The sequence below is a fragment of the Hydra viridissima genome, unplaced genomic scaffold (genome assembly GCF_058129835.1).
Source record: "Hydra viridissima isolate aposymbiotic clone 2 unplaced genomic scaffold, HvirCarnegie_v1 scaffold_6, whole genome shotgun sequence".
Taxonomy (NCBI): Eukaryota; Metazoa; Cnidaria; class Hydrozoa; order Anthoathecata; family Hydridae; genus Hydra; species Hydra viridissima.
Window position 1 is genome coordinate 17,044,616 of NW_028324305.1, and position 14,532 is coordinate 17,059,147.

At 30.1% G+C, this 14,532-nt stretch overlaps 1 protein-coding gene across 1 annotated transcript; it reads left to right on the top strand.

Moving 5' to 3' along the window:
- The first annotated feature begins 5,107 nt into the window (after positions 1-5,107).
- LOC149887310 (uncharacterized) lies at positions 5,108-7,400 on the top strand. The gene is made up of 4 exons (XM_090089486.1): positions 5,108-5,390; positions 5,479-5,578; positions 6,361-6,534; positions 7,018-7,400. The coding sequence occupies exons 1-4, from the start codon at positions 5,262-5,264 to the stop codon at positions 7,221-7,223; spliced, it is 609 nt and encodes a 202-aa protein (XP_089945612.1). The 5' UTR covers positions 5,108-5,261; the 3' UTR covers positions 7,224-7,400.
- Positions 7,401-14,532: the final 7,132 nt, after the last annotated feature.

Here is a 14,532-nt window from a genome sequence, read left to right on the forward strand (position 1 = left end):
TCAGTTTAAGTTTTCAGACATTGGAATTAAGTTTACTAAGATTTTTGATAACGTGACTTCAAAAAACGCTAAAAAATGAAAATACGAAAAAGAAAATGCGAAAAAGAAAGTCGAATCTTTAAAGAAGAGTAAATCAGAATTTTCCATTTATTAGTAAAGAAAATATTTTTAACGCACGGTTTGAAAAATTGTTTATAACAAAGATTTCTAACAATAGAAGTTTAGAACGTCATTAGAATTCATTGGCGTTTAAATTTTCACTGAAATTTACTTAACTGGGATTCTTACTTTGTTGTCTAGAACATCTTTTGAAGTTTTTGTCAATTAAGTTGAAAAAATTTTTTTATTAATTATATACTAAAAAAAATTTGACACTATTTTAATGTTTATAGTAAAAATATATATATCTAAAACTGCTGACTTTTTATCTCAAACTGTAAGTTATACCCCCGTAAAAAGTTATTTTCATTGTGTCTGTCATAAAAAAAAGGAATGTTTCGCTTTCATGCTGCCTCTGTAAAATCACTTATCTAAACGACATGGCCCTTGGAAGACCTACCAAAAACGATTTTGGCTCTCTTTCCTTATCAGAAAAAGGATCTGGGGTAAAACTTATGGTTTACTCGCTGAAAGTAGGAATTGTAGTGTATGCAACGTGCCCTGCACATAACATATTATGGATATTTGGTGGATAAGAACCTGCAACCAAAAAAGGCTTTTTAATTCCTGTCCGAAATCGCGATGCTGCAACACTGACTCAAATCATACGCCAATGGATACTTGCTGGCTCTATTATCTGGAGTGACATGTGAGAAGCATATGATTTGCGAGCTCTTGCATATTTAGCAGGCGTGACAACAAATCACGTAGAAACTATGTGGTGTCGAGCTAAGCATAATTCAAGTCAAGGATGGTGCCAACTAACCGCCAAATGATAACTGATTATTTGTATGAAGTTATGTGGATGCACAGACTTCCCGAGCATTACTTTTTTCATTTTTTGAGATCAGGTTGCAACAACATATCCTGCTTGATCACCTCGAAATCACGCTTTCTGTGTGCATCAAACGTTACATACATTATAATTCATACTGGAAATACTGTGCAAATCAAAAACGGCTATTTTCATAGCCACACAAGTTCACTAAAAACATTTTTGCCAAGAATATAAGGAATTCTATTTCTATTACTCGATGAAAGATCGTTTTTTCAATAGCTCTTATCCTTTAATAATATCAAATATTTAATACTATCAGAGAATAGTCGTAAATTGTTATAAAATTATAACTCGCAAAGGAATCGCATGTCTCGCAAGAGTGTAACATCTTTTCAAGCTTGTTTTTCTGTCTGATTACGTTTTTTTTTTTTTTAAATAAGAAAGGAAGCAAATGAGCTGGTACTTGAAAGTTTCTTAATTTAAGGGAACTTTTTTTTTTACAACTTAAGTAATAAAAGTTTCTTAAGTATCGAAAGAGAAAAACTACATAAAATGTAATTTGAAAAAAAGTCAACAAGTAAGATAAAGTGTTTTTCAGTCAACTAAAATTATTTGAGTTTCATCAATCTCATTATTCTCAGGTTTGTCCCTGAACAGAACACAAATTAGGAAATATTCCTCGAACTCTTAACAAAATAAGTTTCTTATCGAAAAGTAAATAAGTACTAATAGTTTTTTTAAGATTTTGGGGCTTCTTGTACTAGTTTATTATAAAACAAGTTTCTTATAAAAAAAAAAACAAAAAAAAAAACGTGACACTTGAGAAAACTATCCAATTTATATTTAAACTAAAAAGATTACAGACAATAGTTCTTATTAAAACAACCTGACGTCAAAAAAATAGGCTAAATGAAGTAGAGAACAGGTTTGAAGTAAGGAACACGTTCGAAGTAATCAATGCCTTTAAATTGCCTCGTGGTAATCCTATTGTTACGATTGTAAAATTTCAAATGAACTTATTTCCATATTTGGTAATACCGAAATTAAGAAATATTGCTTTGCAGGTTGCGAAATTAACCGCGACAAATTTCAAGCTGCGTCGTTAATTTAAGAAATTTAACTAGCAAATGACAAATCAGACAAATCGCCTAGTGATTTATCCCTAAGGTGTATTTTGAGATGGCTGTCGTTTTTAATGTTTTGCGCCATTTCGTGAAACTCCTAAATCATAATATTTACAAAAAAAAAAACGAGATGCACTTTGAATACCAATTTTTGTAAAGCGAAGATTACCGCAATAAACGTTGTATACTTAAACTCCTCCTTTTCTCATTATCACGAACCAGGTGGTGCAGGAATACGGAAAAAAAAAGCAACAAAAAAAACAAGCAAAAAATTATGCAAAAATTAGAGATAATTATGATGAGAAATTAAAATTTTTTGGAGTCTTTTGATTAGGTGAGCTGAAGAGAGTTTAGGTTTGACGCACTGCTATTTTTTGGTCGGTGTTTATTTCTGCATTTAAGTTAAATCCTAGGCATAGGATATGAAGGTTAAAAAAACTATTTGATGTTTTTAATTTACGTGATGTTTAAAAAAAAGTTTTTTTTATTATCTAAAAGTGGAAGTGCTATAACTAATTGAAGACTCCACGGGAAGAAACGGCAGGGTCACATTTTGAAAGTTTCTACTTTTACACTTTCTAGCTTTACTAACCATAATAGCATATTTTGTATTTGAATTCAAATCAAATAAACGATTTGATGCATATTTAAAGTTTTTTTAAATTTTCCTAAAACTTCGAAACTTATAAAGGTTTAAAAGTTTAATAATGATTTATCTCAAAATGAAAAAATGTGACCCTGCCGTTTCTTCCCGTGGAGTCTTCAATTATATTAAATTGAAGTATTAAAGTTAACAAGATTTTTTTTTAAATTACAATTTATACAAGAAAAAACATAAAATAAAAAAAATATATAATAAAAAAATGATATAATATTTACAATAAACGGCCCTTGAAATGCAAAATCCCAAATAGGGCTACAATAAACGGCCCTTGAATGTAAATGCGAAATAGGGTTAGCTTATAGCTATTGCACAAATATTCAGCCTTAAAATATATTTTAATACACGTATACTATGATATTTTTACGCATACATGTTAAGCAAACACATTTTTTAATTTCTCCGCATCGTGTTCTTTTTCATTTTTTAGGAAAGAAGCTTTTAGCTTTGAAATTAATCGCTTTTAAGTTTCTCGCTCAACTGAAAATTTGTTTAGAATTTTTGCGCTTTTCCGACCTTCGATTAAAAATTTTCGCTCTAAAAAGTTTCGCTTTAACGACACTAAACTATAACAAGCTGCTCTCTATGTAATACAGTTATTTTATTAGCAAGAATTTGAAAGATTCTAGCTTTATGTACTTGCTAAGTGTCTTGTTAAATGGTTCATTCTTTACTGTTTTACAATTTTTAGAATTCATTTTAAATCATTCTTTAAAAAGAAAATAAAAAGCACGGTTTTTAATACCAATTTAAACAGCAGGTCTAAATACACAACCACTGGTTGTAAAAAAATCAAGTTTTTGTTATTTCTACCTGTTATAATTGCTGAACTATATTTAGCCAAGAAGAATGAACGACTACCACGCTTTAAAAATGCTAGTGATTTATTGATTTTTTAATCTTTAATTGAGTGAGCACATTTAATTGAGTGAGCACGTTTATTTGATAGAAAAAGCTTAAAGCTGATCTCCGGGCCAGAAGAAGTTTTTTCAAACAGAAATGTTTTTCTGTTTGGAGCATGGGCAGTTTTTAGATTTCGCATTCCAGAAAAAAAATGCGCGAGTTTGGTAACGACAATAATATGGCGTTAATCCTGCTTTTGTATCTGATTTTAGATTAGGGTACTAGTTACCATAACTAAATGGCTATAAGCAGTACTTCCCTTCCCTCACTTCCTCCTCGATGAGTATTCTTGTAGCGTTAATGGCGTATGAGGCAAACAAGAAATACAATTCTATTTTAGTTTTTTTTTATGTTAGTAGGTGTTCAGACCCAATCCCTAAGTTTCAGCCCTAAAATTTGAATATTTTTGGCTGGTTCTAATTTAGGACTTTACTCATGTTAAGTAATGTATAATATGCTCCACTCTTTAGGACGTTATTTATCCATATGGGTAATGTGTGATATGGTCCACAAAAACATACGCTTAAAAATAGAGGATTATGTTATATTGAATGATATTGATGAAATTCAAGTAATTTTAGTTGACTAACTGAAAAACATTTTATCTTACTTGTTAAGATCTTTTCAAATTTTTCATTTTTCTTATTTTTTCTTTTTTTGATAATCTGAAACTTAAGAAACTTTTAAGAAACTTTTTTGTACAAGAGTTGTAAAAAAAAAAAAAAACCCTTAAAATAAGAAACTTTCTAGTGCTAGACCATTTGCTTGGTTTCTTTTTAAAAAAAACAACACGTGTTTTTTCCATATGATTTTTCAGATATTTCACAGATGATTTTACAGATAGTTTTACTGGTCGGTATAAAATTGTAAAAACATTCTAAACCAGTATCATCACAAGAAAGATTTTGAAAAGATTTTAGAAAATATTTAGATAAAAATATTGCATCAGATCTTAAAATACTCTGGCTTAAGCCTTATGATTTTGCGACGCGTTTATAATTTTTGGTGGATCGGTCTCATCGTTAATGTGAACAATAGACATAAAGATTTAATTGTAAAATTCTTGCATCCTTCGTGAAGGCAATAAATATCATTTACTTGGTCGACACACAAAGAAAGAAGCTGGAGCTTCAATACTACTGAGCTCTAGCATCTGCTAACTACTAATAAAGCTCCAAAATTACGTCACGAAACAGTTTCTTTACAAGCTAACATATTCTTTACTTTAACACACGCACGCACACAAATGCACACAGAATATATATATATATATATATATATATATATATATATATATATATATATATATATATATATATATATATATATATATATATATTCTAAACAGAAAAATGGGTCAGTTCCAGCTTTCATCATTCCACGTAACCAACATGAAAAATGACTGAAGTAAGCAGAATTATCACGGAGTCGATTAGAGTGACGTTTGCAAAAAGAGCGATAAATTCCATTGCTCTTTTTAACAAAGCATTTACTCATGCGTGTGCATGAATAATTGGCACGTCTATTGAAAGACAACTGAATTAAAAAAAAGATATAAATTTCAAAGCAGCTGTAACACTTGATCATAATCAACAAGAGTATCAAGAGAAACACAGCCCAAAAAGTGAAGCCAAAAATGACTTTGACTTATTTTATTTCAAAGAAATTTACTTGCTTCGTAGCTATTTTGATGATGCTTTGGGATACTATGGCAACTTTTCTACCATACTTCATGTGTGCTGTTTTACACGGCACTAACCCGAAAGTAAGTTCGGTTCTTAAAATTATTTTTTTGCCATAGTTTTTAAATTTTTAGCTGTAATTTCTTTTTTTTTTTTTTTTTTTTTTTCTAGAGTAAAGTCTGTGTAGGGATGATAGGCAACAAAGTAATGAAATCGCCTGAAAGAAATTTGCTTACATCTGCAATCTCTGAACCACGGAACAATGTGGAGGGTGATTTTTTGTTTTATTTTTTTACAAATAATCGTCCTAATTGCGTTTATTATTATTTTTTTTAATTTAAATATTCGTCCTAATTGCGCTTTATTTATTTTTTTCTTTTTTTATGAATTCTAGAGTTCCAGGCCTTTTTTTTTTTTTCTTTTTTTTTCTTTCATCATTCTACAAACAGTTTGTAGGCAAAGCGATAATCAGAAAAAACGAATTTTAAAACTTGAAATGGCTTTACTGAAAAGTCACGCTTTTAAACTCGCACTGTTAAGGACCTGAAACTCAAGAAATTTCAGCATCTAATGTTAAAATAATAAACGTCTGGCAACGTTAACAAACATTACGTACTAATTTTTTGTAAATTTCTTTAAAAATATACAGAATAAACATTGTTTGAAAAAAAATGCGAAAAGTGGATCAGTTCGATTCGAACACACGCACAAAGAAAAAGCCTAATCACTGATAGAAAACGTATTTTGTTAAAATAAGTCCCTACGCTACGGAGTTAGCAGGTTTTGATTATATCTAACGATTAATTGTTGATAGTTAAGTGAATCTTTCATTTCGAATTTTGAACTTATTTCAATTGATTGCAAAAAAAAATAAAATAAAAAAAGGAAAAGAAAAATCGCAACATCAACGCTATTGTTAAAATGTATCTTTTTTCGGATGAAATAAATCAACCAATCCGAAAATACTTCATGGCTTGCGCAATAACATTGCGAAATGAAGTTGTGACATGCAAGTTTTTTTAACTTTAAAAAATTGGAATTTTTTTTTCACAGCTCTTTTGAACCAACACGTCACCAACTTGAATGATATACTGACAATAATTAGCTCAGCGACAATTCTGTTGCACCTGGCCCTAACATGTGTCAGCTGCATAGAGAAATCGGAATTCAACTTAAAAAGAAAGTTGGTGCTCCTCCTTACAAGAGCTATCACCACTTCTGTTATTTGTGAGTACCATTTTTCTTGATTTATAGTTCGAAAAATTCTACATTTATTTCTCTTCACTTTTCTCCTTCAGAGGATCACCATTACCCGGTGGTCACTACTGAGAAGGAAGTAAAAAAAAAAGTGAAGAAAACTTACCTATTAAAAAAGGTCTGATTAAAAAAGCTACTTAGGTAATTTTTTTGTTTGTTCATTTTCATGTCTAAATACACAGAGAAATTGCATAAACGTAAAGCCCCGTTCAGTTTCTTATTGAAAAAAAGTAGGGTCTTGGACTGCTGCAAAATCTGTTGCCACCGCTCCGTCGGACGTACCGGCCCTTCATAGGCAAACCATCTGACAGACGGTGGCAAAAAAATTAATTGCTTTTGCATAATTCTCAGTAAAATTATAGAATTTCTTTATTCTTATTTAGGTGCGCGTGCTTTCTTAGTACATAAATTCTAACGCAGTGACTAATTATATCGGTTTGTTGTTGGTTTTAGTTGCAGCTATACTAACAAAGTTTACAGTTGCGATCAAGAATGTGGAAATGCTTTTCGCTAGCAACGACGAAGTAAAGTTTTACGTGTCATATTACCTTTGTCTTCCGCTCTTGGCGTTCTCTTTAGGATTTTCATGTCTGCAGATATATCATCTTATTGTGCACATAAAATTTCTTCAGATGGCGACGAAAATGACTCCATCTTAATGTCATTTTCAGTTCCATTACTGTATTATCACGGGTTGATATACTTTTGGTATTTTTAAGAAGGTTTTGTTTATGATAAAGAAGTTATGCTAAATCTTCTTGTTATGTTAAAACTTATGTTTAAACTTGTTATGTTATGTTTAAACTTTTTATGTTATATTAAATCTTGTTATGTTACGTTAAATGTTTTTTTTTTAATCTTCGATTATGAAATAATTGCTTTAATTGAGTTGTCAAATTTCAAATCGTTTCTAGTTCACTATGGATATGATGTTTTGGTTGCTTGAATACCTCACAATTAGCAATGAAAAACTTTTCAGAGCAAAAACAATAAACTTTTTTCTTTTGAAAATAAGAATAAAAGAAGCGTCTGTTTCTTCTTTAATCCATTAAAACGTGGCGCTTTGGCATTTGACGACTCAATTATTCTCCCTTAATATCTTTTACGAAGGGAGAGAGTGCCTGGTGAGGATGTATATTTAATTTGGGCAAACTAATATGCGTACAGTTGGTATGAATTAATCTCAAATGAATAAAAAATTTACGAAAAAAAGTTTGAAGCAACTTCTTTGTCACGGTTAATATTCTTGAAAGTGGAATACTTACTGTGATTGAATAGAAAAATTTGAAAACTTTTTATCAAGAGCCTGACAGACTTTAAAAACAAGAACTTTAAACTCGCTTATGTTAAAAAGTTTCTTTTTAAAAATATTCTAAGTCGATTCCCCATCCCTTTTTTGATTTTCCCAAACTCAAAAAAAAATAAAATCGACCTAAAATTTACGGTTCTTATCATGGAAGTAATATCGAGTGTAGTTTTATAGATAGGCAAAAGCAAATATTTTTTTGTGGCGGTTAAAATGGCGAATTAGTTTATTTCTGAGAAAGAACATTACGTTATTTCTCAAAAATTCTCTTCAAATGGTTCAAAAAAAGAAAACGTCTAGAAAAATGTGCCAGACTGGTAAAAATAAGATACGCACACACACAAATATAATTTTAGTCAATCTGTTGAGAACTTCATAATATATATTGACGGTGGTCGTTCTAGAAGGGGATAATAGTGAACCATTTTTAACTTAGCACCATTTTGCATGGTCCGATTGGAATGATCAAAACCTTAAGAGAGGCGTAAAGTTTCCATAAGAATCGCTAAAATCTCCATAAAAATCTCTAGAAGAACTCTTAAAGTTCTCTCTTTGTCTGGGCGGCTTTAAACATATGCTAAATGCTTAGACGTGTATTATATCTTTACAGTGCTTCATAATTGCTAATTTTCAATTGCTCTTGCTTTTTGAATTCAGAAAGACTTTTACAGCGATTAAGTTAAATTATCCCTAAAACTCGCAGATTAAAATGGCCTTCTTAGTTCTCACTTTACAAGTGAAATTTTTTTCTCGGAAAAACAAAAAAATGTGCAGTTGGTTTTAAACTTTTCCGGAATTTTGTTGTTCTATGTTTAAAAAATGTTCCAGTTGTCCGGTGTTCGAGCTGAAGAGATTTAACTGCATACTGCTTTGTACAAAAAAAATTAAAAATTGTTGCCAGCGACGACAAGTAAATCAATCGCTATTGTTAAACTCGAACTATTTTCTTTGGTCCATTGAAATCGATGGATTTCTTAATAAAATTTTCCGGTTGAGTCGGACTTCAGATGATTCGAACTTCGTTAAGTCAAATCATTTTTTTCGTCTCCTTTCGACAAATTTCTTCGAACCTTTTCTCTATAATAACTGGATAGCGCATCTCTATCATAACTGGATAGCGCATCTCTAATATCAAAACTGACGCCAAAATCGCCATATTGGAAAGTCCCAGAACGCTGAAATCTGATATGTGCGATAAAGTGATAAAGCGATAAGCCAAAAAACAGAACTTAAAGCTTACGGGATTAAAATTTTTGGGGCTTTCCAATATGGCGATTTTGGCGTCAAAAAATAAGAAGTTCTGCTCGGAGTTGCGCTATCCAGTTATTATAGAGATCAGTGGGTGTTAGACGCAATTTTAAAATACTGAATTTTAAAGAAGCCATTGCGTTAGCCAATTTTTTTACGAATATTTTTTTTTGAACGAACAGCTTGAAGCCTCGTTTTTTTTTTTTAATTTTAAATTTTGCAACATGGCAAAATTACAACTAAGCGAAGGTTGAATACAAAAAAAATTTAAAATCAAATACAACTCACTAAAGCAAGGATTTCATGACATCCCCGAGTCAAAGGTCGCGTTAATGTAAGGGATACTAAAGAATACCTTATTGACCTTGATGCTGTTAAGTAAAGAAACAATCTAAAACGTCAGCGTTTGAGGAAAGGGTCATTGATGATTTTTATGCTTTAGATGTTTGGTTAGACATTTGAAAGAATACTAACAAGATGAACGATCGAATCTTTTCTACAAATTTATGCAGGAAACAGTTTGTATAGATAAAAATGAAGTTTGAAAATGGTGGGTCTCTAAACATATGTAGGTTGACTTAAAGTTTTCAAGTTTATACTGGTTTATTGTGCACATTTGTAAGTAAGATTTTAACTCAACTATGTATTTTTCTTTTTAATTTCTATTCTTCAAATTTGATATTGAAGAGGGCAAGCTATCAGACTTCTCAGCTTTTGAAGAAAAGTGTTGCTTAGTTGCTGACAATATGTAAAGCAAGAGCGACAATCTTAGATTTGAATATAAAGTTATAAAATAAAATGCAGAGCCACAAGCATTTAGCATTCGGTTATTAAATTTAAATCTGACATTCTGCGAACGTCCACGGAGACGTTCTTTAGAAAAAGAGTTTGTGCCTTATTTTGCCTTCATTTGACCCCTGTTACTGCTGGACTGCAGAAGGCCGTTTAGATTTGTGAAGCTGATGATGTTTTGAAGGGAAGTGCTTCTCTCAAGGGTTTATGGGACATTTTCATACAGTTATGCTGACAAAAATATTTTCATAGTTATTTCGCAATTGTGGGGTTTTTTTTTCTGGTTGGTATGATCAAAAAATGTTTTAATGAATATTTTTCTAGTTTTTATTATTTTTAAAAAAATGAAAATATTTTGAAAAAGATTAGAGTTAAACCATAATTAAAAAAAAAAAATCTTGAAGATAATTAAATAACAAAATAAACAAACTTTATTAATCCATAAGGTAAAAAATTAGTTAAAAAATATTTTTTTGTGTATATACATTTTTATTACGTAATTTTTAAAATGTTAGTTTAAATAATGCTATTATAAATAGAAATCGTATTTCAGCAAAATATGTGGCCACAATAATCATAATAGGTAAAGAATTTCATTAACGTTCTGTTTAAATATCATCGCAAACAAAACCTTTTTCAATTTCATTAACATCTTTCATAAGTTCCTCTATAATGAATTGTCACTATTGGTATCATTTATTAAACTGTTTACAGACTCTTCGAATTTCATAAAACCTTTCAGGATGTCAGAGTAATCAAGAGTCATTTTTCTTTCGTCATCTTTTTGCCGTCCAAATTAAAATTATGAAGTGTCTGATTCGTTCATAGCACAAATAAAGGCATCATGACATCAATTCATTCATTGCATCAATAAAGACATCATGTGCTCTTAGTCGTTTTCTAGCTTGATGGGGTAAATATTTTTTTAAATTATGTGTCTTGACTTTTTGCTGCCTCTTATATATCAAGAGATCTGGTGATTGAATTATTTCTCTGGTGTAAGAGAGACTTTTATGCACATTCGCTCAAATTTTTACACACGTTTTTGACGGATGTTGATTTGTCACGAAGAGATCTTTGTATTTTACAAATCCGAATGTTATAAAAATAATGCCCTCGAGATTACAAGTTTTTACGTATGGAAAAACCAACGTAAATACGAACACTTGTCCGTAGACTGCTGTGGTGAACAAGTCAACCAAATCAAAACAATCTTTTGGCAACCATTGACTTTTTTTAATATTACGTTGTCGTATGAACTTGAATTATGTTTTCTAATTTTAAAGAATAGCTAAAAATAAATATACTTTTTTAACTTTCATAATTCGCTACAAAAATTTTAAGCATATGTTTTAAAAGTAAATGTCTGCTCCTTAATTGTGAAAAGTTAATTTTGAAAATTAGGTGTCTTTCCATTTTATGTTTAGTTTAGCGGGAAAATGATAACCTTAATTTATTTATTACAGCAATTTACAAAGAAATGTCCGTGGTTACGATTCGATCTATGAATAAACGTGCTGACGAATGATTTAGGACAAAAATTTTGTCCATATTTTGAGTTTTAAAATACAGAAATAGAGATTTACGGACATGTGATCATCTAGCCTGTACGTTACTTGATTTATTTAACAAAATATTGCACATTGTAATTTACTTTTCCTGAACATAAATTTTCACTGTTTTTAACTCTTGAACCCATTTTTACTTTTACAAAACCATTTTTACTTTTACAAAACCATTTTTATTTTTACAAAACCATTTTTACTTTTACAAAACCATTTTTATTTTTACAAAACCATTTTTATTTTTACAAAACCATTTTTATTTTTACAAAACCATTTTTATTTTTACAAACCATTTCATAAAAATTTTCTGAAAGCAATTAATCTTTCAAACAAACAAAACTTTCCAATGAAAATTGAATATTCGATTGACGGTTGAAAGTTAAAACATTTTCTTCTAATTATAAAATAATTTTTAAAATAACATTGCTACCAGGCATAAAAGTAAAATTGCTTATAATCCTTTTTTTTTTTTTTGATATCTATAGATTTTCCTGAAGAGAAAAAAAAACCGATATATTTTCTGTCAGAAAGTTACAAATCGAAAAGATATGCGAAAATACGCGTTTATCTTTTATACCACTAAACTTTTTAAATATATTTTTATTTATTTGTTAAATTCAGTATCTTGGAGTACAATCTGTTTTGCTCAAAATGAAGTAAGGAAAATTGAATTTGAGAATTTCTTTAAAAAATGTGAGATATTATTCATGTGTATTGTAAAGTGGCCGGACAACTTAATGGATACAGCTTCTAGAATATGATGAGCTTCTAGAATTGGATACACATCCAATAAATAGAAATCGTTTATCTATCACTCTGGATGAGTACATTTAAAAACAGATAAATTCCATAACACCAAAATTCCCCGAAAGTACAAAAACTGGAATCTTGGGCTTACAAAACTCGATTAAGAATGAGTGAAGATCTGGTCGACACCCCGTGTTTCCTTAAGGTCCATTTTATGTTGAGAAAAAAATCTTAAAAAATTACAAGTTTTAGTTTTCTTCATTGCAACCCATTATCAATTCTGGGGGAGGAGGAAAAAGGTTCAAAATTATTGCTATCTAAAGTAGTTTTTTGTAATCATTTTTTACCCCTTTAAAGTACCGGTTACTTTAAAACCTGTTAATATAAAACCTGTTAATTTAAAGGCTTAATTAATAAATTGAATGTGAATAAAGTGCATAGTATCAAGAAATTTTAAAAAATACTTTAGTAAATAATTTCACTATTTTTTAAATGTATTAGCAACGTTTTAACATCATTTATGTTTAGAAATATTAATGGTTAAGTATAATGCTTTTGAATTTTCTAAACATAGTTTTTTGTACCAATGCTCCCTTACACGGGGAACATTGGTACACTTCGTGTTTATATTATTACAGTCAGAAATTTCATCAAAGAGAAGTGCGATTTGAATGAAAAATAAAACAGATTTTAAAAGCAACAAAATATTTTATAACATATCAAGAAATGTATTGATAATTTATTTAAATAACTAGTAACAATTACATTTAAATTGCATAGGTGCATAGTGCATACTGTATGAAAGCATTAGCAAAGCATTGGAGAATACGAACCACATTGTAAAAGATATATTTTACCACACTGTACACAGTACACAGGCACGTTAGGGTAGGGCCTGGTTGGGCGATGGCCCAGGGCGCCGAATATAAAGGGGCGAAATTTAGCCTTTTTTTGTATGGGGTTCAATTGAGCTAGGGGCGCCGTAGAAATCTCGCCCAGGGCGCTGGTAGTGCTAAAACCGGCACTGTCTATATGTAATCTACAGAACAGATATTAAAAATTCTGTACCAATGCTTCCCGATTTCAATGTACTAATCCTTACTCTTTACGAGTTTTGTGCTTCAAAGTGAAATATTTTTTTATGTTCTAAAAAATTTTTTAATTTTTTAATTTTTTTTGTTTTTGAGTTTTAGGTTTAAACTTAAGTTTGAACAAATTAAAACAATAAAAAACACTCAAAAAAGTAGCCCATTCACCATTCACAGTTAAACGTTTAAAAAAATCAACGCAGCGGCTAAATAAACAAAGGGTAAATTTACAGATAAATGTTTAAAACCCAACAACATTTTCTGTGAAAGAAGTGATTATAAACAACATTTAGTTTCTGCATTCAAAAGTTTAAAACGGCTGAATATTTGCCTGTGTACCAACCCATCCCCCTCTCCCCTACTAACACATCTGGATTCACATTTTCCGTTTGAAAAAACAGAAATCAGTGATGCGCAGGAAACAATTTGGGACTATTTAATAACGATTAAAAAAAAAAAAAAAAAAAAGATTCCAAGCATCTCTGAACCTTTGGGCTTTTAAATGCCAAGTTTCGGAAAAACCAAAACGTAGTTAGTAAAGTTAATCTTCAACAGCTTCACCACTGCATTTTTAGAAAAGACAGAGAAAAAGCAGCAACAGACTATTTATCGATACGAGATCCAAATTGTTCGAGAAAGTGGGTAAATTCAGTAGCAAGTTAAGTTCTATTTGATAAATAGAACAACTCAAATAAAAAAATGGTATTCAATTAACAATTTTTTCCGTTAATTACTTCACCTAATACTGAACTCACTGAAGTAGGGTGTTTTACACACAATTTTATTCGCTGCTAATCATAGTAAAAATAAAACCCTGTATTTTGTAAAAATAAAAAATAATTTATAGAGAATTGGTTTGTTAAATACGAGATTTGTAAAAAAAAAAGAATACGAATACAGAATACGATTCTAGATAAATATCTTGAATTTTGGGCCTAATTATGTTTGGTAATTGATGAAAATGAATTTCCGAACCGCCTTTAACAATAAAGTATGTAAATAATGATTTTTGGGTGATGCGGTTAGATAAAACAAAATAGCGGGTAATGTAAGTAGTTCAACAAATTTTTTCGAATTCTCCTTTTGTTGATTTGAAAAAAAGAAAAGATAAACAAATCCAAATATATAACAAATTTAATTTTCATTAAAAATGGAAAGAGTAGAAAATAATTGTATAAAAGTTGGTAAGCCAGTGATGTATGAAAATTGATGGCTTTTTTTG